The following is a 23,745-nucleotide window of genomic DNA, read 5'->3' as shown; positions in this document are numbered from 1 at the left end:
TCTGTTATACCAATATGATATTACTAAAAACTAGAGATCATGGAGCAAAAAATTACACCTCAAACAGCCCTGTAGGTGGAAAAATAAAGTGCTATGGCTCTTAGAAGGCAGGGAAGAATATTGCACTAATTTGACCCGGACATCATGCATCAATGGGCTCGGTCTTGAAGGGGTTAAGAACCGAGCAGTGTCTTCCCATAGGAAATAATGTAAATGTGTGTAATTGGTCCCAGCACCAACCAAAAATTATCTACAATACTCATTTATTACATTGAAAAGTGCTTAGTATAATCACTACAGTACAGAACAGCACTATACTGTACAGTACATTCATAACAAGAAACAAAACCAGAAGCAATTCAACAAAACCAGCAACTATAGTACAGCAGTCACTAACTCCTTACTCATCCTTTACTGTATAGTCCCCCCCCCCCATCCCAGCACTGTAAAGTATAGGAGATAGTGGTGCACCGACTGTACTACTACTACTGTATTGTATATGCACTCTAGCAATCTTATACAGTACAGGATGGGAGATGGTGGTGCACTGTCTGTACTACTACTGTACTGTATATGCTCTCCAGCAATCTTATACAGTACTGTACAGGATGGGAGATGGTGGCGCACTGACTGTACAACTACTGTACTGTATATGCACTCCAGCAGTCTTATACAGTACTGTATGTGACGCCTCACCAGTGCTAAACTCACCAGGTACAACCCATTATCCACACTTGCAAAAACTTCAGATGCCGAGCAAAGTTTTTAATCTTGAATCTTACTTCCAGGTGAATTCTCGTTCGAATACCGCGGTATTACTGCACTTCAGTACTGGGTGCCCAAAAACTGTTTAAGAACTGAGCAAGAGTTTGAGAACCAAAGCAAACTTTCCTTTACAGCATGATAACAAAAAAAAAATTAAATGTGATTTGCAACAGTATGGACACTTCCATACTCCATGCCACAAATATGTCAGGGGTGTTTTACATTTAGGGCAGGCTGATCAAATATGTCTAACGTGCACCCACTCATCCTCTTACTTATCATATCTAATAATAAATATTTCACAGTGAATAAATACAACATGCAGGCCAATAATCACAATGTTGTAAAAATGGAACATTTATTAGGTTTAGTGTTTTTACAATGTTGATAAACTTGGATTCGGTTACTATGAATACTACGATAACATCTGTGAGAGCAGGAATATCATGACTCTTGCATCCTCAGCATATGAACCCAATAGGACTGTATTTCTTAGCATATTTCATGCAGAATGAGATCTAACAGATCACAGGATGATGTCTGGCACAAGTAAACCCAAGAGATGTATCTGTCTCCAGTTGCCACCGCAGGACGTATCAAGATGGTTCAATCCCACGCAGGGTGGATTTGTTTTAAATCAAACTGATTTAAATCACGATTTAAATCACGATTTAAATCACTAGTCAGGAAGGCTTGATTTAAATCAGTGATTTAAATCAAAGTTTCTACCTAAACTAGTTCTTGCTACTTTAACATGCAAGTAGATGAAGATTTTTAGAATCACTTTTTATATTACTTTTTTCTCCCCAGTTTAATGGGTTAATCATTCATATTTGGACACCACTCTTCTGTTGTACTTAGGAAGGAGAAAAATAATCCTGAACTTAATAACAATTTAAATGGATTTATTCAACTGAAACAATAACAACATTACAGCATACGTTATTTGCTTAAACAAACATCCATGTTAACTAATTTGGCTAAACAAAAAAAAAAAAAAAAAAAAAATAGTCCAAACAATCAGAAACATATTGTCTAACTTCTTGGACTTGGTACTGAAGGGGTTGATTCTGTATTCATAGGTTTGTAGAACAATAGGATTAAGGTCTTTTTCTCAACTCTGTTCATGTTGTAACATTTGAGAACATATACATACAGCCTTTATTCTACTGAGTTAAACAACTCCGCTTTATCTCATGATGGAAGAACCTTTGGATGGTAAAATATTTTCCTCAAAAAGCAGTTTATTGAAAAAAATCCGATTTAAATCAAAAAAATCCGATTTAAATAAAAAAAATCCGATTTTTTTGATTTTTTTAAAAAAATCATTGATTTTTATCCACCCTGATCCCACGGATAAGGTGCAAACATGCAGTCTTTATTGTGCAACGGGTTTCAGTGCTCTCTACGTAGTAGCCCGCTATTCACAGCTGGCTAGGCGCTAGACCAGAGGCAGTCTTTGCGCCCGGACGGCTGTGAATAGTGGGCTACTACGTAGAGTGCATCGAAGAGGGGAAATGCGTTTATATGCCATGACTTACACTATTGATATGTACTTATGATCTGCTCTGCAAAAGTAAGATTTTCATTGCTTTCTTATCTTGACTTTGTCTTATGATTAGAAGTCATATAGACTCCGGAGATATTGTATAGTCAGACTATTAACTGTATGTTTACACTATCGCTCTGAAAATCACCCGGGACTATGAACCCGGAAGTAATTATGTGATCTGTTGGGACTGTAACCTTTAAAAGACACGACTGTTAGCAGTATTGTAAACTTGAGAATGGTTGCCCTGTATTAGGCTGGCTGAAACGCATTGCACAATAAAGACTGCATCTTATCACCTGTGGGATTGATCCATCTGGATACGACCTGCGGTGGCAACTGGGGACAGATTCATCTTTTGGTTTTACCTGTGCCCGACATACACCTGGGCTTTTGATGGTCTTGTGATCCGTTGGATCTCATTCTGCATCTTGTACACACTTTTCACGCAGTGTTGCCGGGAGGAGCTGCGGTAATATCACATAGATGCGTTTCATAGGTGAGTGATTCTATTGTTACACTCACCCTTTCTATGCATATAATATACTACACCAGGAGGCACCCCATTGTTCTTTTTATTGCACTAAGCATATTTCAGATATCCAATTGCTGTAAATGTATATTCTGTATATTCAGAAATTATCATATAATTCTCGGCACTCACCAATTTAGTTTATGCGTTTTTTATTGTATCAACCATGGAACAAATTTTTGTTCCATGGATTGATACAATAAAAACCACATAAACTAAATTGGTGAGTGCCGAGAATTATATGATAATACTACGTGGGATTTGTTCTCATCTTCGAGCACCACCCATTGACAGAGTGACGGACGTGATTGTGAATTGGTATATTCAGAAATAGCTGGATGAAAATAGATATTGTGCACACAAATTACATGCTAAGTGTGGCTATTTATAAGTCTCGATGGCAAACCCAACCTGGCAGGCCATGTCTGCTCCACCGGCCCATGGCTAGTAATTATAGCCACAGTAATTGTCTGCTCATTACAGACTGTTTGCCGCTAAGGGATTAAACTGTAGAGGAAAGAGACTTGTTACAGGTCAGCGAGTCTCAAGGCTTACTTCCTTTCTGTGTTACGTTTTTACATTACTTTCACCACAGTTATTGACCCGCTCTATTAGCTGCCCATTGTTTTGGTTACTTTACGAGCTTTTCAGATAAGCAATTTCCTGAACTGGGAATTCTTTACTGTGACTTTTTATGGATGTCCAGACGTTAGACTCAATAACAAGAGCTTATGATGTAAAAAGTGAATAAAAGGTTAACGTTATTAGTGTGCTAAAATGGATTTAAGTTGTGTTATGACTAGACTGATAACCCCAAGAACATTAAAAGAACATCATAAGCACTTTGATTGTTTTGCATGAACATTATGGCCCCATTTGAGCCTGTGGGGCAAAGAGATCTTTGAGATATAGTTGGAGAAGTACTAGAGGATACTTTGTTTTAGGAAATGGCTAGGGTCCCGGTTGATAGACCTCATTGGTGAAAGCTTTATAGAATGTCAGAAGTTTAAAGGGGTTAACCAGGATTGGTGAACATGGCTTCCAGAAACAGCACCACTCTTGTCTCTAGTTTGTGTGTGGTTTTGCAGTTTTGCTGGAGCGGAGTTACAAAACCCCACCCAAACTGGAGACAAGAGTGGTGCTGTTTGTGGAACAAAGTGGCCATGTTTTTCTAATGCAGGATAACCCCTAACAGAATCTGGTGTGGGGTTTCCATTCTATTTTGGGACTGTTGCTATTCCTGTTTTATAACGGCAAAATATCCCTGTCCATGGTTGAAAAAAAAAAAAGGCAAAATAAGGGTCCTTTTACACTTACAGATAAATCTCTGAAGTGCTCGTTTAGAGAACGACAACAACGACAAGTTTTTTTTTTCTTTAGGCAAGAAAAATCTATATGAAAAGTCGTTAATGCGATTGTAATTACAATCTCAGTTGCATTCATAAAGATACTGTGAATGATCATAGTAACTTTATACTGAAAGACTTGAGAACAATTAACAATGATTTTGAGGTCCGCTCAAAAGATGCGCTCAACGACATATGAACAACTTTCCGTTTGTCGTTTGATTGTTGCCACAGAAGATTATTGCTTAAATTCCAAAGATTTAATGATTTTTGGAACATTTAATCAGCCTGTGTTAAAGGCTCTTAAGGGGTATAAACAAACCAATGATGAAGAAAGGTAAAGATTTAGACATAATGAGATCAAGAAAGGATGCTTCTAGAAATAGTATTCATATTAGATAATCCAACATCTGTGTCATGGATGCATGATACAACAATTAATGTAATTTCCATGTTTTGTACATTTATATACATCAGTGAAATGCCTGTTTGGAACCTTTTTTGTACAGTCATATGGTTTTCATTGATTGTGGTCATTCTGTACATTCTATACAATGTGTTCCCCACATTACCTTCTAAATACTCATCTTTCCTTTAAACGTCATTGTATACATATTGTGCAGTCCTTTCTGGGAAGACCTCCTTGAGAGCAAACCACAGTGAAGTGGCTACCTAGAGCAGGACAAATAAATGAATCATCTGTTAAGATGTATTTCCATGTCCACGTTTTCTGTCGGTGTCATCTTACAAACCAATAAAAGTTGAAATAGCTGAAATACTGTATGTCATTGTTCTCTTATCCTTCAGAGAGATGATATTATTATGATCAGTCTTCTTACAATTATAATATTAGAAAATAACCTTACCTGGAATAATTATGTCCTTTTTAGTCGATAAAAATAAGGAGTGTAACTGGTAAAATATCTTTCCGAACATCTCTCCGTATACTTCGGAGAAAAAAAAACAATTTGTGATATAAATTTGTCTATTAAAAAAAATACTGGTATTGTGGAGCTGCCTCGGACATCTGTCTCCTTCTATCTCCTCACATCGGAGCTGTCAGCCCGTTTGCACCCACACAGCGGTCGCGGCACAGCCCGCACTTCCAGGAGTTACAGCGTTGCGGTATCTCTCCCGCCCTGCAACGAGTTAAATAGGCTTTCCCAAGCCCCTAAAGTGTTTTATGCTAGAACATAACCCTTGAAGGTCAGCTGGAAGCTAAGCCTTAACTAATAATCAAGCAGGGTCAGGGATGGGAGGGGAAGAGAGGTGGCATCCAGCTTGCAGCAGATGAGGGCTTGGGAACACCTCTCTGACACTGCACAGAAGAAAAAAGACATTTTTCTATGTTATTCAACCACAGATTGATACATGAAATCACCATTTGTCTCCTTGCTCTTACACTGTCTTCACTTTGGAGCATATTTTGTAGCTGTCAGATCATCTTTAAAGGGGTTGTCCAGCAAAATAATTCATCTTTCAAATCAACTGGTGTCAGAAAGTTTATATAGATTTTTAATTTACTTCTATTAAAAAATCCTGAGCCCAAAATAAAGGATTTAAATAATTAAAACAACATGTACTGAAGCTTTTCCCCAGAAAACCTATATATCAATCTGCTCAACTTCTTGTATCCTATAACATGCGGTTTGCAAATGAGACTGCATATTCAGTAAATCTGGTTCCCTATAAATTGGCATTACAGTGTTTTATAAATAAAAAAAAAGCATTATTTAAAAAATATGCTGCTGGGGTGAGCGGAAAAAAAAGGCATTTTTACTTTATTTTGGTCCCTCGCTACTCCCCTGCATCTCATGTTCCTCTCCTTCCAGTCTACAGATGTTCTCTCTTCTTCCTGCTTCTAGTAGGAACTGCCTCTCTGCCAATCACTGGCCACTGCGGTGTCCCATTTTGGCCAGTGATTGGCAGTGCTGGTAGGTCCTGCACTCGTCTCAGAAGCAATAGAATAGAGATCAGAGCACCAGACAAAGGCAGACCGGAGCTGAGGTGGAGCAACAAGGGCCCGGGGCTAGGTAAGTATGACTTTTTTATCCTATTTTCTTCCAGCCTCAGCAGTGTGTGTATGTGTATATAATTTATATATATAATTTCAATAAAACTGGAATACCCCTTTAAGGCTGAATATCGCAGGCTTTCCACAGCCTGCATATACCTGTTATAGAACTCAATCAACACTATAAATTAAGGAAAATACAGCCATCTTTGCACTAGATGTTGCGCCATCTTCATTTTGATGGAGTTCAGGACCTTGTCTGAGGTTACACAGTCTGGCTTTTTTGCAGATGGGGAAAGAGAAATTTTCAGAACGTCAACATTCAACAGAAAATCCAAAATGTCTTTCAGGAAGTAGACTTGCTGACTAAGACAATATTTTATACAGCCATTGATAGTGATACTGTATAAGATATAGAGATATGGGAACAGATGTGTGAAGTGTCCCCATTTACTGTACTGTGCATATAGTAGATTAGGATCTGCTTATTCTATTTTTTTCATTATTTATTTCTCTTTTTTTTTCTTTTCTCAGCTCTGCTCCTTGTGGTTATAATTTTTGGGATGTCATCAGCAAAACAGCTGTTATGCTTTCAGGAAAAGGGGGACTTTGTATTTCTGCATCTTTTAGAATGTGGTCCACCCACTCCTAATAAAAACCAACTGTAGCGGTGGTTAGAAGCAGGTCTTGCTCTGTTTCTTTTGGAGCAGACTAACACATTGGCAGCTGCTTACTGCTTATACATTGCAAAGGGCTGAGCCTAGCATTCTCTCTGATGATTCATTGCAAATGTGATGTGGCAAGCACTCATTTATTTAGAATTCACTGAAAGGGCTTGTTCAGATGTTGAACATTCTCTCTAGTCATTGGTAGCTAAAAGGGCATAATCATTATTTATATCATCATTTTAGTCGTCTTTGATGTTAACATGACATGTACATTTATCCTCTTTGTAGAAAATGGTGACTCGTGGGAGTTCTAGGTGATGCCAAGCTTGTTATTATTGATTACGAGTGCTTATGTGAGGATTAGTTCTCATTGGGGCTTCAGCAGTGGCGGTCTATCTGGCAGCATTGTGGATGCAAGGGAGGGTTGCACATCAGTAAATATCTCCTAACTGCTTTGACGTTTATACAGGCTTTATTACATCTGGCTTTCAGAAGAATAAAGTTAATTGTTTTATAGGCTCCCTGGCGTGGAGCTTTATGATGAAATAAACAAAACTTCTCTCCAACTTCATTGACAATTATGGATTGCACCAATAACTTTAGCATGACTAAACACTGGGTCTGTCAGGGTTATTTTGATGCATTATTTTTTACTGCTTATTTAAATTGTTCATTCAAGTGGGACTGTCATTTTTCTTAAAACCATGTAAAAAACTGATGATAGTGTACCAATTGCAAAGGTTTTTTTCTTCTATGTGGGTTATGGTGACTTTACTAAATTATCAAAACCACTTTTCTGTAATCTAGAAATTGTGTCCTTGTAGCTATTAGTGGTTTCCCGGTCTACACCATCTATACATGTGATAAAGTAGAGGTGACCATCTATATTGGGGGGTAAAAGCAAACTAGTATCCTGACTAGAGGTGAGCACATGCTCGAGTCTCGACACTTGATAACCATTGGCTGAAGAAGTTGGATGCAGCCCTAGAGAGTCACGGAAAACATAGCTACAGCCTATGGCTATGTGCACACTTCGTACTTTTTAAGAAAAGTACGGACAATGATTGTAATTAGGTCATTGTCTGTCCCTTTCTGCAGCGGCAGCATTGCATTGAATTCAGTGCATTGCCGCACGCTGTGTTCCGACAGCGTTATTTTGACGCTCATTTTTAATGAATAATGAACATGCCTATTTGTCGGTGAATGCCGAACAGCATCCGGAAACAATAGCTGTTCACATAATGTAAAGTACGGCTGGCGGCCAACAGCGTCCGCAATTCAATTGTAATAAAATAATGTTTCTACAGCCGATAAGCTTGGCGGCCGGCACTATGACACCGTCCCTTGCTATACAACGAACAATGTCATACGCCGTCTGAACATGGCCTATGGCTGTATTCAACTACTTCAGCCACCGGTAATCAAATGCCGAGACACCTGGGTTTGGACAGACTTGAGCAAGCTCAAGTTGCGCTAATCTCTAATACGTTTTTTACTTTTTTTGGATATTATAGAGAGAATTGCACTGGCTTTCCGCGTGACACTGATCAGACAACGGCATAAGTGTCTGCTTCACTTAGTTGCTTGTATATTGATTCATTCAATTCACACTAATGTACTGTGGTAGAAAAAAATCTTTGTAACATGATCTACAGTAATGTTACATCTGGTGCTTAATAAGTTTAGATTATGTTTTACAAAGTAGATGCTACTAAAAGATGTGTGTCTTGTCTAATGTTGCAGGACAGTTTATTCATGTAAATACATTTTGTTTCAGATGCAAATATTGGACAAGTTTCCGGTAGAGGGAGGACAGAAGGATCCAAAGCAAAGGATTATCCCATTCCTACCAGGTTTGTACTACTTGACAGTTCTTTTTGGGAAAGGTTACCTTCCATTGGAGACCACCCAGAACCATAGTATGCTAGTATTAAAGGGGTTATCCAGCGCTACAAAAACATGGCCACTTTTCCCCTACTGTTGTCTCCAGTTTGGGTGGGGTTTTGAAACTCCGTTCCATTGAAGTAAATGGAGCTTAATTGCAGAACTGAAGACAACAGTAGGGGGAAAAGTGGCCATGTTTTTGTAGCGCTGGATAACCCCTTTAATAAAGCCTTATCAAATAGAATGCTAGAAATAGAAATCATATAACTCATATGTTTATACTCAACTTATACTCAAAAAGGCCCCACTGGATAGGTGATATGTATTCTCCTGCCACCCGTGACCCGCCCCACACATTGCCTGCCCCACATACCACACTCCTCTATTGGATATGTGAGCCACAGCCGACAGCGGCACCACACTCCTGTAATGCCTCAGGATGTGCGCACCAGTGACGTCACTGGGGGCAGCCAGGATGGGTAGTGTGTGGGGGGATGGGGGACAGCCAGGATGGGTAGTGTGTGGGGGGATGGGGGCAGGCAGGATGGGTAGTGTGTGGGGGGATGGGGGCAGGCAGGATGGGTAGTGTGTGGGGGGATAGGGGCAGGCAGGATGGGTAGTGTGTGGGGGATAGGGGCAGGCAGGATGGGTACTGTGTGTGAGTATGGGTGGGGGGCAGCCAGGATGGGTAGTGTGTGTGGGGATATTGGGGCAGGCAGGATGGGTAGTGTGTGTGAGGATGGGGGGGCAGCCAGGATGGTTAGTGTGTGTGTGAGGATGGGGGGGCAGCCAGGATAGGTAGTGTGTGTGGGGATATGGGGGCAGGCAGGATGGGTAGTGTGTGGGGGGATGGGGGCAGGCAGGATGGGTAGTGTGTGGGGGATGGGGGCAGACAGGATGGGTAGTGTTTAAGGATGGGGGTCAGCCAAGATGGTTAGTGTGTGGAGATGGGGGGCAGGTAGGGTATTGTGTGTGTGTGAGGATGGGAGGAAGCCAGGATGGGTATTTGTGTGAGGATGGGGGGTATCCAGGATTGGTAGTATGTGGGGATGGGGGGCAGCCAGGATGGGTAGTGTGTGGGGATGGGGGGCAGCCAGGATGGGTAGTGGTTGGGGATGGAGGGCAGCCAGGAATATAGTGGTGCCTTCGCCCACTGCATGTTCTTTTTTTCAAATCTGTTTCTATTTTCAGATTATAGTTGCTTTTTATTTAACAGTTAACAGCAATTAGTGATATGCTTTTAGAAAGCCCCATAGTCTGTAGGCACAATAGATAGGATTCGTCCCAATCAGAGGAATGAGAAATGCTTCCGGGCATGCTCAGTGACCTTTATCACCCTTAATGAATATTGGTTCCTCCCCTCTTCATTGGGCATCACTACAGAGCAGTGGCTATAGTATTCATTGAGGTGTGAGCAACCATACCAAACAACCACCAAGGGGTAAAGTACTTGATGAAATGCGCTGCCTCATTAACATATTAGTAAAGTTTGGCTTTACATAAAAGCGCTGCATCAGAGCATCATAAAGACACTATGGGGGACATGCATCATCCGGTGTACTGATGATTTTCGACGTTAAGTGCCGATATGCGTATGATTTTATTCGCAAATGGCCGATTTGCGAATAAAATATTCGCATATCGGCACTTCACGCCGCGATTTATCATTTTTTCAACTCTAAAGATACGCCAAAAACCTACTCCACCTTTCAGGCAGTCCACCTCTACATAAATCTCCATAGCGCCAGAAATATAAAAACGCCGGACTTAATAAATGTCCCCCTATGTGTCTGTGTGATATCACCTATAAAGATCTATCAGCATATTATAATGCCCTAACCTGCTGCTAGATTCCCTTTAATAAAAAAACAAAAACAAAACTTGGTTTAAACCATAGCCATTCATATTTGTTTTTCTTTTTCAATCAGGCTACACTGCACTCATTCATCTAAATACAATGGTAGCATAAACTATTACATTCTCACATAGAGATCGTAACAGCTTGTATCTGCAGAGCATTCATAGGACACCAGCTGATGTAAATACCCTCTCTATTATGCTGCTGGATGGACCTGTAAGAGTAAGAGATTCCAGTAACATTATATAAGAGTGTAGCTTGATCCTTGACCCCCCCCCACCACCACCACCAAAAAAAAAAGGAATTTCACTTTATCTGGTTTTATGTATTTTAAACATATCCCAATTAAATATTAAAAACCTTTTTTAGAAGCCGATGAATCCAAATCCTGGTTGGTGATTTCATTGTGTCCAATTTAAATTATTTTTCCATATCAGATGATTAAATCCTCCTAACCTGATAGAGAACTGAATAAAAGTGGAGCAGATACACTTATTAAATTCTAGTTTCCTTGGCGCTTTCTAATAGACATCTGCTTTTGGTAATGTAAATAGGAAGTGGATGAATAATATGTTAGGCTGGATGAAATAAAATTACAGCTTCAAATAATGTAATTGTATTGTGTATTTTACCTATGGACTTGTTCTACTGAATTTTTCAAGAATGCCTATTAGTAAGCTGCGGAGCCATCCCAGCGATCAATGCTTCACTGCGGGTACACTAGTTTAAAGGGTTATTCCTATCTCTCAAACTAATGGCATATTGTTTGATCCTCCTGATCTCTGGCACCCTATGGATCTAAGAATGAAGGGGCTGCAGTGCCAATTCAGCTCCATAACATTCCTTCCCTGTGTTATATGGTATAGTAGGCGAATACAAAAGGGGTCATGAGCTGGGTACATGAGAAAAAGCCATTCACATGTAGCAAAACCAGCGGAACTCTCCACCGCAGAATTCCGCCTGCCAGAGTGTGTCAGTGGGAGGGCTGACACACCTCTGCTTCTGTCGCTCTCCGCTCAAACAATTGACATAGGTTAGGGTATTATTACTGATCAAAATTTTTTATGTCTGTGTGACATGTAAAAAGATTTTATTAATGACAAGAATGCTTTAGAAAAAAAAAGTTTACAGGGTACACAGTAATGAAGAAATCATTGTGCATCACTGTGCTACTTCAGCTCAAGCAAAGAACTAAGCCGGCATGGGATGTATCTACAGCAACTGCGAGGTCCAGACTACGATGAATGTAACGCCCCTCATAGTTTTTACATTTTACAAGTTATTAGAATTTATTTAAACTATTTAATATTATGTATAGCCTCCAAGAAAAGAAAAGAGGGCCATGTGGGAAGAGAGAAATTTCAGCATACTTTTGTAAATGTACTTAAAGTTGTTGCTGTATACAACTGTAAACTGCATTTCAAAGCTGACTTCATTTAAAATGCCAAATGACTATTTTCCAGCATTATATTTGTATTTGTCAGTAAGATGCATGGCAGGCTATACTTGTTCTGAAAGCTGGGTTAGGCTTCTTGAATGTGTCCATCTGCAGGAGTGTTCTGTAACTCATTCCAGGCAGCAGGGTCTCTAGTCAGCAGTTCTGCGCTGTATAAAATATGAATCAGCAATATTAACATTCTGGATGTTCTGCAGAGCTCTGCTTTTGGAGCCAAACGTATAATCATTGCATTGTGGAGATCATTACATAGGGGCAATGGCTTCTCTTCCTCTAAACCTGTTTTGTTCACATCATGACACCTGAACACATTTCAGTGTTCCCTGCATGCATGCAGTACATATCCATAGGACCCTATGTACCTAGTGTATGGCAAAGAAGTATACACTGGGCCAGCATACAGAATTTTATTTTTTTCACTCTTTAGGAAAGTGTAGTCTACTTTACTTTTCTATGTGGAGAAGCACATAGAAAAAGTTATACTGTACTTCATTTATTTATTTTTACCATGGTAGTAAGTGACTCACTTATGCCACCACACATACAGTATGTGGGAAACTAAAGGTATATTTTAGGGAACAGAGCCGACGGTCACATTTTTATGACCACTTCCTTCTTTCGATGTCATCCGCTTGTAGCTCATGAAGGATGTTGTAGTGGTGGTTTGGGAAATGTGGCCTTCTCTGCGCCCACTCATTTATGTAGAGGCCACGGCCACCCTTAACCAATTTTGGTATAAATCCTTTTTTGCAGATCACATATTCCTATACATGATGATTGTCTTCTCTAGGACAGATGGGATTTTCCAGCAAGACAATGCGACGTGTCACATGGCTAGAACTGCTGAAATCACCATCTCTGTTACTACTTTCTGCTACGCTCATAGAGGGTTAAGTTAAAGGGCTCACAGGTTCCTTTAAAATTCTGCTACAGGGCCAAAATCTGTCTATGAGAATACTAACTAGTCAGGTTCAGTTTGTCAGAAGAGAAGCAGTTGCATGACCCTTGGCAACTAAACACAACTCATAATTAATTTCTGGTCCGGATTACAAAATACGAAGATGAGCTTTTTATTCCTATGCAAAACGAGGGCATTATAGCATTAAGGTGTCAGGGTGTCTTATACATTGAAAGTCATCCAGAAGAAAGTGCTGAGGATGCTCACATTTACCAGACAGTTTCCAGCTGTCAGGCTATGAGATTAAAGTAACGATTAATTTGCTCTTGTTGGCATCTTTCCCCATTTCCTCGTGCACCCCATAGGGGATGAAATATGGAGACCTTAGGGGAGATTTATTAAACATGGTGTAAAGTGAAACTGTCTCAGTTGTCCCTAGCAACCAATCAGATCCCTCCTTTCATTTCTCACAGACTCTTTGGTAAATGAAAGGTGGAATCTGATTGGTTGCTAGGGGCAACTGAACCAGTTTCACTTTACACCATGTTTGATAAATCTCCTCCATTATACGTATTATTATATGTATTTCATTTTTTTTTCTTTTTTTATATAACATTAAACAACATTAGGCTGCATTCACAAAATGTGTCAAAGGTTTTTTTATACTTATGGGTAAAGTATACCAGCCATGATCTGATGGTGTATAGTTAAAGTATCTGCCCTATTGTGTATACCATGAATATCCTTTTAATAGAACATAAAGGATATGTGGCTGACAGATGCTGGAGTCCTCCCCCCCCCCCCCCAAACAGGATTTGGGATAGCCAGATGATGGCATTACTTCCCTTCTTAGTCACCCGTAGCACTGCCACAATATCAAACGGGGCAGGAAGTGTCCAGTGTTCAAGGGGTGATGAATTCTCATCTAATAAATACTAGGCTGGCATTTTCTGCATGTCTCATTCCCACGTCCTAAAATCACCCTGCAGTTCAGAAGCCAATAAAAACTAAACCTGGGTAAAGGCAGCTTGTTCAGATTGAAAAGTCACAAATAGCTCCTAGAAAAGAAAGTATTTGTTTTTTATCTGCTTCTCACGTCCCTTGTTAGTCACAGACGCCAGCGTCTTATACATTCTTGTATTAAGTCCTGTATTCTTTCTATAGCCCTTTCATTTAGTGAAAACTCCACTACTATAAGTGCTTTGGTGATGAGAACATTGGGCAGAGAGCTGCTGAAACCAGTCTGTTGCCAAGGAAGTTGTATGGGAAAGAACACTGATCTTTTTGTATAGAGAAACAAATGTCTTCATTTAATAGACTGTCATTTGGGTAACAGGTTGGCCATGTGTAAAAAAAAAAAAAAAAAAAAAAAGACTGTCGCCACCATATAGATAAAATAATAATCATTACAAAACCTTAAATTTATATCTATTCTATAAATTTTTTATTGTTACTATAATTTCTAATTCAGGCTAATCTTATATACAAAAATAGAGTCCGTGAAGCCTCAGTTAAAAGTCTTATGTATTGAATAGCCAGATATCCCTCCTGGGAAAGACAGCCGTTGCTAAGCGGTGCCTCCCAGTGGGGAGATCACCAAACCACCCTTATATATGGCCCCTTAAATACAGAATGCAAATTTATCAAAAAGGACACATCCATACTGGAGGAATGATAAGAAAGGTTATAATATCAAATGCACTGATCAATACTGCTGGCATCACATGCACCCATAACTACAAGTGCCTCATTTGTTCCAGGAAAATGTGGCGTTAAATAACCAAAAGCTTAAGACACCATAGGACAAGGTCATGAGATCATTACATCTGACTAAGGTCATGAAATCATCAGATCTGACTCTGGTCTGAGATCATTACATATAACCAAGGTGCTTATATCTGACATTACTGGATAGATGCTGATATCATAAAGTTAACCTGCACTGGTGAGGTTGATCTTGCGCCTGTGGTGACCCCTCAGGTCATTATTGTCTTGTTTGTCCCCCCTGAATTAAAGGGATTTTTCTGGAATTAGAAACAACACAGCTACTTTTATAGGTAAACAGCACCATACCAGTTCCCAGGTTGTGTGTGGAATTACAATTCAGGTCCATACAATTCAATAGACACAAACTGAAAAACCACACCCAAACCAAAATGAGTGGTGCTGTTTCTTGAAAAAAGCAGCCATGTTTTTTTGTAAGCCTAAATACCACTTTAAAAGGGAATTCTACTACAGACTAGATTTATCCTGTGCCTTTTTAGTTCCTATTTTTTTCTTAATATCTGTCATTACATCTTCAGTAATTTCAGCAGTCATCTTGAGTGAGTGCACCTGAAGGCGACGTGTCTTTAGAAGGTAGTAAAGTGCAAACACTGAAGGCCATCACCGTTAGTTCCTGGCATGTGTTTAGGAAGATTGTAAGTAGTAAAGGTGAGGACAGTTTTTTTGCCCATTCATAAACTTCCTTAGATTCTCCAGGTCAAGTCTGAGGGCTCGCCTTTTTTTAATGAATTGACTAAAGTCTTGCCAGAGTAGACAGCAAGATGTCATAGATCTCATGCAAGGCATGCTTGCCAGCATCACGGCATTATCTGTGGCATTTTCTATAACCGAAGTGGACCTGGAACTGCAGAGCAAAGGTGAACAGTCCTACTCTGTGATTGACAGCCTGTGCAAGTATGCATACAGAGAGGTGTCGATCACAAAGAACTGCCTACTTGACTCTTACACCCAGAACAATCAGATATGTAAATTAATAAATGATTAAAAGTTATTGAAAAGTTATCCTGGAACTTTTCTAACAGATCTTTAAATCAATCTGTGTAACTCCTCCTTCTCTATTTCATGCTGCCTGCAGATTGGACTGGAAGATCAGTGTTGCAGATTCTTTTTAAAGAGTCTGTAAGGAATGAAAAGTGGAATCTTTTCACTTTACACCATGTTTGATAAATCTCTCCCTGTGTAACTTTATGATAATACATACAAAGAGCTTCAAAGTGAATCTCTGATCTGCGATTCACGTTCCAAACTGCTGACACTGTTAGATATCTGTTAGGTCAAGGAGTCAAGGTACCTTTCATATATTCGTCTGAGAATCCAGAACTTAGAAAAAATGCCTTTATTCTTCAGTACAAACAGTTGGAGATGCTCTCCTAAGCTCCTGATTTGCTGCAAACTTTAATGCTGGTTGAGTGTCAGTCAGGGCTCAGCTTCTAGCTGACCGACAATCGAACGGGGATAAGGAGTGGAAGTTAGGATATGTTACAGCCCTCAGCACTTGCACTTCAGAGTGAAAGAGGCTTTCCCAAGCTCATGAAGTATAAAAAACTTTTTCTATGTTCTGGAAGCACAAATGGATTTATAAAGGGTACCATGTGTCTCCTTGCCCCAACAGCTATCTAACAGTGTCAGTGGTTTAAAGAAGTATTCAACTCAAACATAACTTCTGATATGTTGCTGCCCAGTTCTCAGCTGCTGTTTTCTGTGTATAAGCCTTTCTCTGCGTCTCCCCCTCGTCCCCCTCCCTTCTGAGACAACCGATGTAAACTGACTGTCCCTGACTGGCTTTATATGAAATATTGTAGCTACTTTGTAATGCTGGGAGGGTTAAAGGTCAAGTTGCTGATGAACTTGCTGTGATTAACCCTCCCGGCATTATGGTACTATTACACGGAACGATAATCAGACGATTATCGCTCTGTGTAATAAATACAACGATCAGCCGATGACAACGATTATCGGCTGATTGTTGATGTAGGTTAGAACTAGAGATGAGCGAACTTGCCGGATTTCTTGTTTGTATGAACCAGAAATCTCGGCGTCTGATTCCCTCTGTCTGCTCGCTCTGTGCAGCGGGTGGATACAGCGTAAGGAATGCCTAGAAAACTGGGATACAGCCAATGCCAATGGCTGTATCCCAGTTTTCCAGGCGTTCCTTACGCTGTATCCACCCGCTGCATAGAGCGAGCAGACATCGGGAATCAGACGCCGAGATTTCTGGTTTATATGAACCAGAAATCCGGCAAGTTCGCTCATCTCTAGTTAGAACCTATATTTGTTGATATGTCGAATGTTGTAGATAAAGCTAGTCAGGGACTGGTTTACATCAGTCTCAGAAGGAAGGGGGAAGGAGGGGGAGACAGAGAGAAAGACTTACACACTTTTTTTTTTGTTTCTTTAGCAAGGAGACAGGAGAGAGAATACATAATGACAAGTATAAAATGAATTGTTAGTCTCGCTATGAGCAGCAACATATTAAAAATTATACGCAGTCCAATAAAAATTGGAGCGAGCACCAATGTTCATATGTGGCTTCTAAGACTATACGGGTTAGGACTGTAGATAGAGGATGTATAGGCGAAGAATACAGCTAGGTGGTGCATCAAGCTAACAGCCAGATATATCAATTCCAGTCCAATAGAAAAAAAAGCTAGCACTCACCACCTGCTGAAAATATAGTCCAGTTTATTCGGGGTTCACTTTAGCATGTGTACAGGGGAGGGAGGTGAAGGCAGGTGCGTCAAGGCGACAGGCTGTTTTCACGTGCACACAGGCACGTTTCGTCAGGCCCACGGGCGGTCCATGGCCTGACGAAACGTGCCTGTCGCCTTGACGCACCTGCCTTCACCTCTCTCCCCCGTACACATGCTGAAGTGAACCCCGAATAAACTGGACTATGTTTTCAGCAGATGGTGAGTGCTAGCTCTTTTTTCTATTGGACTGGAATATTAAAAGTTCTATTTGAGAGGAATACACTTTAAACACTAAGTTGCAGCTGACAAATTAACCTTTAAAGCGACTCTGTACCCACAATCTGCTCACCCTTAAACCGCTTGTACCTTTGGATAGTTGCTTTTAATCCATGATCTGTCCTGGGGTCCGTTCGGCAGGTGATGCAGTTATTGTCCAAAAACAACTTTTAAACTTGCAGCCCTGTGTCAAACTGGTGTTGCCTAGAGTGTCTGGCACAACCTCTCTGTCCCTCCTCCCCGCCCTCTTCATCATTAGGAATGCCCCAGGCAGGTATTCTCCTATTCATCAGCTGTGTGAGCACGGCACTTGGGCTGGATCGTTTAAAGTGACTCTACCACCAGGCCCAGGCTGAAGAACTGGAGGCGGGCCGACCCACCCTTAGTGGTAGGAAACTCCCGCCCCTCTATGATAGGGTTCCATTGATTCTAATGGAGTCACATCATGGAGGGGCTGGGGTTTCTTCCCACTGGGGGTGGGTCGGCCCGCCTCCAGTGCTTCAGCCTGGACCTGGTTGTACAGTCACTTTAAGGCAACTGTGCAGTGTTCATTTCAGAGGAATAGGAAAAATAATGAAGAGGGTGGGAAGGAGGGACAGAGGGGTGGTGTGAGGTTAGGGAACAGATACTCTAGGGCTACAAGTTTTAAAAGTTGTTTTTTTTAGGACAATAACTGCATCGCCTGCCCAACGGACCCCAGGAAAGATATTGGATTAAAAGCAGCTATCTGAAGGTTTAAGTGGTATGGGGGGGGGGGGGGGGCAGATTGTGGGTACAGGGTCACTTTAAGATCTTGCCAACCATATTGCAGTGAATGCTGTGGCAGAGATACATTCTGGGATTAAACAATACAATAAAATTATTGTAGGTTTTGCAGCTATAGGAGGAAACTATATATGACTACATATTTCAAGCATTGGCATATTCTTTCCCAGATTATCTTACTTTGTTAGAAGAGATAAGTTGAAACTAGGACACAGCTTTTCCCAGTCTCCTGACCTGATGAAGTGTATGGAAAACATCTGCTTGCTATAGAACTGCTCCCACCACTTCATATTAATCATACTGATAGACCCGCTTATTATAACTTGAGGGCAGTGATTAAGTACAGAACTTCACTTTTAATTCCCCAAGTACAACAACACCTTCAGTAGTAATTCCGTGTGTTGATCAGCACTGGAGATGTGTTCAGATGGGACCAGCTAATGTACGTATTACATATGTGTCTGCAATATAGAACTTTTCATGAGAAGTTAGTGTCTGGGCCAACTGAGATCATTATATATTATTTTTAAATATGGAATAGAAATTTAGGCCCTCAGATTTTGACCGCGGCTAAACTTTGAGTTAATAGAGATTACTTCATTGTTCATGAATGTATATACGTGTCAAGCTAAATTATACACGTTATACATGTTCAAGATGTCAGCGATATCTACTGAAATTTAATATACTGTGGAAAATTAGAGAATTCCAGTAGTACAATAAGGAGGTTACACTCAACATTTGCTTAAATGGGAAGTCCCATGAAAATTAAAGCAGGCTGGCCAGCAGGGGGTGTGTGGTAAACTAATAAACAATTTATCCCTGTGCCTCCATAACACCACCCCAGTCACAGATTGGCTGAATGGGCAATCGTTTAGCCAGGTACGTGACTGTACAGCTGGTGGGGTTGCAGATGGCCGCCTGCTGTAAGGATTGGCACTACGGGGCATGAGGACAGGTAAGTTTACTTTATTATGCCCCACCCCCCTTTCAGCTTTATTTTGATGGCATGGGACTTCTCCTTTAAAGGGATTATCCAAGATTAAAGTTATCCATAACATAGGAGAGAAATAGCTGGGGGTCTGACTACTGGGTACCCCGTTGATCCCAACAATGGAGGGTCCCGTGTAAATTGAGCAACAGTATACATGCTTGGTCTCCACTGCCACTCACTTGTTATGGGCTACTTAAAATAGTCTGAGTTGAGTGGAGCTGGAGTGTGCATGTCTGACCGCCACTCCATTCTGATGTTCTTGTAATTAGTGGGGGTCCCAGTGATTGGGCTCCCACTGACCATACACTCATATGCTATTTTGTGGGTAGGGAATGACTGTCATTTGTTGGGAAACTCTTTTGAATAGAACTTTTCTCAGTTTGATGATTTGGAGAATACACATGTGTCTATATCATGCCAAGAAGAACGGACAGCAGCCAAGAATTCCAAGAGGCAGCTGTTACTGCTTATTAATCTGGTAAAGATTATAAAGATATTCAATGCAAAATATACATTTTTCATGCAACAGAGAGAAGGATTGTTTACAACTGGAGAGCCATTAAGGCAGTTACATAGAATTATCAACCTCATGTTTCCACTTTGGGGCATCCAAATTTTTACCCAGGGGCATTTTTTTTTTTTTTTTTTTATAACAAAAGGACAAAGGAACAGCTAAAAGAGGCAATGCACCATACCTAAAAGCCTTATTACACGGCCTGACCTGCGGTGTAAGCCTATTAGATGGCTATATAATCGTTCGTCCAGTGCTGCACCAACGTGCAATGTTTGTGCAGTCCTTTTCTTTAATCAGTCGCTAGCCTCGCATGTCTTATTATATGAAGAGATGTAAAAATGACTCTGGATTTTCTTATGACACGTTCAAAGTCATCAATCAGGCGATGAGTAAGGGCCCTATTTCACGGGACGATTATCGTTTGGATAATCGTTAACGATTAACGATCTCAAACGACCGCTATTGCGAAAGACCTGAAAACGTTCACTCATTTCCATGGAACGATAATCGTTACTTATGATCGTAATTGCGATCGTTTCTCTTCGCTATTTATTCGCTATTGCGTTCGTATCTATTGAGAACGACCGAACGATGTCTTATTCAATGCGAACGATTTGCGAACGAGCAACGATAAAAATAGGTCCAGGTCTTATTAAACGATCAACGATTTCTCGTTCGGTCGTTAATCGTTAACTGCATTTCAACCGAACGATTATCGTTCAGATTCGAACGATTTAACGATAATCTGAACGATAATCGTCCCGTGGAATAGGGCCCTAAGGGTGCGTTTACACAGAAAGATTTATCTGACAGATTTTGGAAGCCAAAGCCAGGAATGGATTTGAAAAGAGGACGGATCCCAGTCTTTCCTTTATGACCTGTTCCCTGTTTATAGTCTGTTCCTGGTTTTGGCTTCAAAGATCTGTCAGATAAATCTGTCTGTGTAAACGCACCCTAAGCTTGACTCTCTTACACTGATTTGGCAGATAATCTTTCCACCTTAAAGAGAACCAATCAACTAAAATTTACTATCCCTATTATCAAAGGTCCTCTCTCCCTAAGTCTATCTATGAAGATACAGACTGCCTTTGCAGTCTGTATCTTATTCTTTACCTTATTCCTCCTCTTCTGTGCAGTAATGCCGGGCGCCGCCATCTTGATGACGTCACGCTGGAACGCACCGCTGGAACGCAATTGACGTCATCAAGATGGCGGCGGCCGGCATTAATGCACCGGAAGAAAGGAGCAGGTAAAGTATAAGATACAGACTGCAAAGGCAGTCTGTATCTTTATGAAGTCTATTTATGAAGATACAGACTGCATTTGCAGTCTGTATCTTATACTTTACCTGCTCCTTTGTTCCGGTGCAGTAATGCCGGCCGCCGCGATCTTGATGATGTCACGTGCGTTCCAGCGGTGCGTTCCAGCGTGATGTCAACAAGATGGCGGCGACCGGCATTACTGCACCGGAACAAAGGAGCAGGTAAAGTATTAGATACAGACTGCAAAAGCAGTCTGTATCTTCATTTTGTCTATTTATAAAGATACAGACTGCAAAGGAAGTCTTTATCTTATACTTTACCTGATCCTCTTGATCGGTGCAGGAAGGCTGGCGCCGCCATCTTGATTACGCTACTTGCGTTCCACCGCTGGAACGCAAGTGACGTAATCAAGATGGCGGCGCCCGGCCTTCCTGCAACGAACAAGAGGATCAGGTAAAGTATAAGATACAGACTGCAAAGGCAGTCTGTATCTTCATTTTGTCAATTTATGACTTATACCTTACCTGATCCTTTAGTCAGCCGCTGTAGCATGGTCGGGCGCCGCCATCTTGATTTAGTCTCTTGCGTTCCAGCGGTGGAACGCAAGTGACGTCATCGAGATGGCGGCGCCCGGCCTTGCCGCTCTGCATGACGGGAGCTTCCTGTCTCGCGCCGGCTCTTTTGAAAAGAGTCGGCGCGAGACAGGAAAGTAAAAAGTAAATATTTTAAAAACGCGGCAAAAAAATTATCAAATATATTTACAATTATTAATAAAATAATTAAATACATCTAATTAGGGGGAAAAAAATTTTGATTTTCATCCATGATTGGCTCTCTTTAAGGCTGGGTTCACACTACGTATGTTTCAGTCAGTATTGTGGTCCTCATATTGCAATCAAAACCAGGAGTTGATTGAAAACACAGAAAGGCTCTGTTCACACAATGCTGAAATAGAGTGGATGGCCGGCATTTAATGGCAAATATTTGCTGTTATTTTAAAACAACGGCTGTTATATTGAAATAATGGAAGTTATTCACTGTTATATGGCGGCCATCCACTTAATTTCAACATTGTGTGGACATAGCCTTTCTGTGTTTTTAATCCACTCCTGGTTTTGGTTGCAATATGAGGACCACAATACTGACTGAAATATACGTAGTGTGAACCCAGCCTTAAGAAGTCCGGCGAAAATGTTTACTAAAGTATTTTATTGCGCCCCAAAAGTTATACAAATCCCCAATATACACTTATTACAGGAAGTGCTTATAAAGTGCTTTTTTCACAGCACTTACTACTGCATCAAGGCTTCACTTCCTGGATAAAATGGTGATGTCACAACCCGACTCCCAGAGCTGTGCGGGCTGTGGCTGCTGGAGAGGATGATGGCAGGGGGACACAGGGCACTGGAGGGACTCTGGGCATCCCCCTGCCATCATTCTCTCCAGCAGCCACAGCCGACACAGCTCTGGGAGTCGGGTCTTGACATCACCATTTTATCCAGGAAGTACCCCTTTAAACAGTTGATTAAAGGAGTTGTACTGGCTCAGAAAAAAACATGGCTGCTTTCTTTAAAAAAAAAAAACAGCAACTCTTTTGTCTTTAGTTTTGGATGTGGGTTTTGCAGCTCAATTCCGTAAAAGTAAATGGAGCCAAATTGTATTACCACACACAACTTGAGGACAGGGGTAATGCTGTTTTTGCAAGAAAGTAGGTATGCTTTTTTTCTAATTCTGGATAAGACCTTTAATTTACTTGAATACTGGTCCCTTGCTTTCTCTGAATGGCTCTTCACTCAGGACATATCATAAGAATGTAGCAATTTGTGAGGATACACACATGCTAGACAAAAGTAAATTGTTTAGTTGCTCCTGTCGTCCTGTCGACCTGTAAAAAGGCATAAGGAATAAGGCCCAGTAATGGCAATACTTAAAACCCGCATCTGTGGGAGAATTCCTCAGAGAATAACATAAATAAGCACCAGGCAGGAAGGAATCGCTTATAGGATCCTACTCTGGTCTGGTGCCTTAAATAAATAAATGCATTACTTTTTCTTGCCCAGATGGCAGGTAAAGAATGCTTACTAAGGCAGAGATTTACTGGTGAGTGTTTTTTACAAAGAATATTTCACAGAAAGTATTAGCTAACATATACATGTGTTTTAAACTGTCCTCTTTTGATGTATATGATACGTCAGTGGATGTGACTGGCAAACAACCCATGGTTTTAGTTGAAAGTGTTCATTTCTCGTATATAACATGGTCTGTAAAACTCCAGAGAAATTGAAAAACTAGATGATTTTCTCCAAAATCTATTCCTTATAATAATACAAAATGTTTAGGTAGTTTGCACCTCAGAAGAGAGGCAATTCTCTTTTTTTTTGCAGTACAGAAACCTATATATGGGATATGCCCCCACTACTTTGGAGCTCCCAACACTTAAGTAGATTAAACGAATTGTCTGATTTCGCCCAGCTTTGATTACTTAGATG

The 23,745-nt window shown here is 40.7% G+C and overlaps 1 protein-coding gene across 1 annotated transcript in view; it reads left to right on the top strand.

The window, feature by feature from the left end:
- The window catches only part of SH3PXD2B (SH3 and PX domains 2B), a 104,773-nt gene that overhangs the window by 39,948 nt on the left and 41,080 nt on the right, over nt 1-23,745 (top strand). Inside the window, exon 3 of the mRNA XM_069972309.1 lies at nt 8,652-8,727. Within this exon, the coding sequence (XP_069828410.1) occupies nt 8,652-8,727 (76 nt within the window). The remainder of the gene's footprint in view (nt 1-8,651; nt 8,728-23,745) is intronic.

This window comes from Dendropsophus ebraccatus, chromosome 1 (assembly GCF_027789765.1).
Source record: "Dendropsophus ebraccatus isolate aDenEbr1 chromosome 1, aDenEbr1.pat, whole genome shotgun sequence".
NCBI classification, from domain to species: Eukaryota; Metazoa; Chordata; class Amphibia; order Anura; family Hylidae; genus Dendropsophus; species Dendropsophus ebraccatus.
This window is presented reverse-complemented; position numbering and strand designations above follow the sequence as displayed.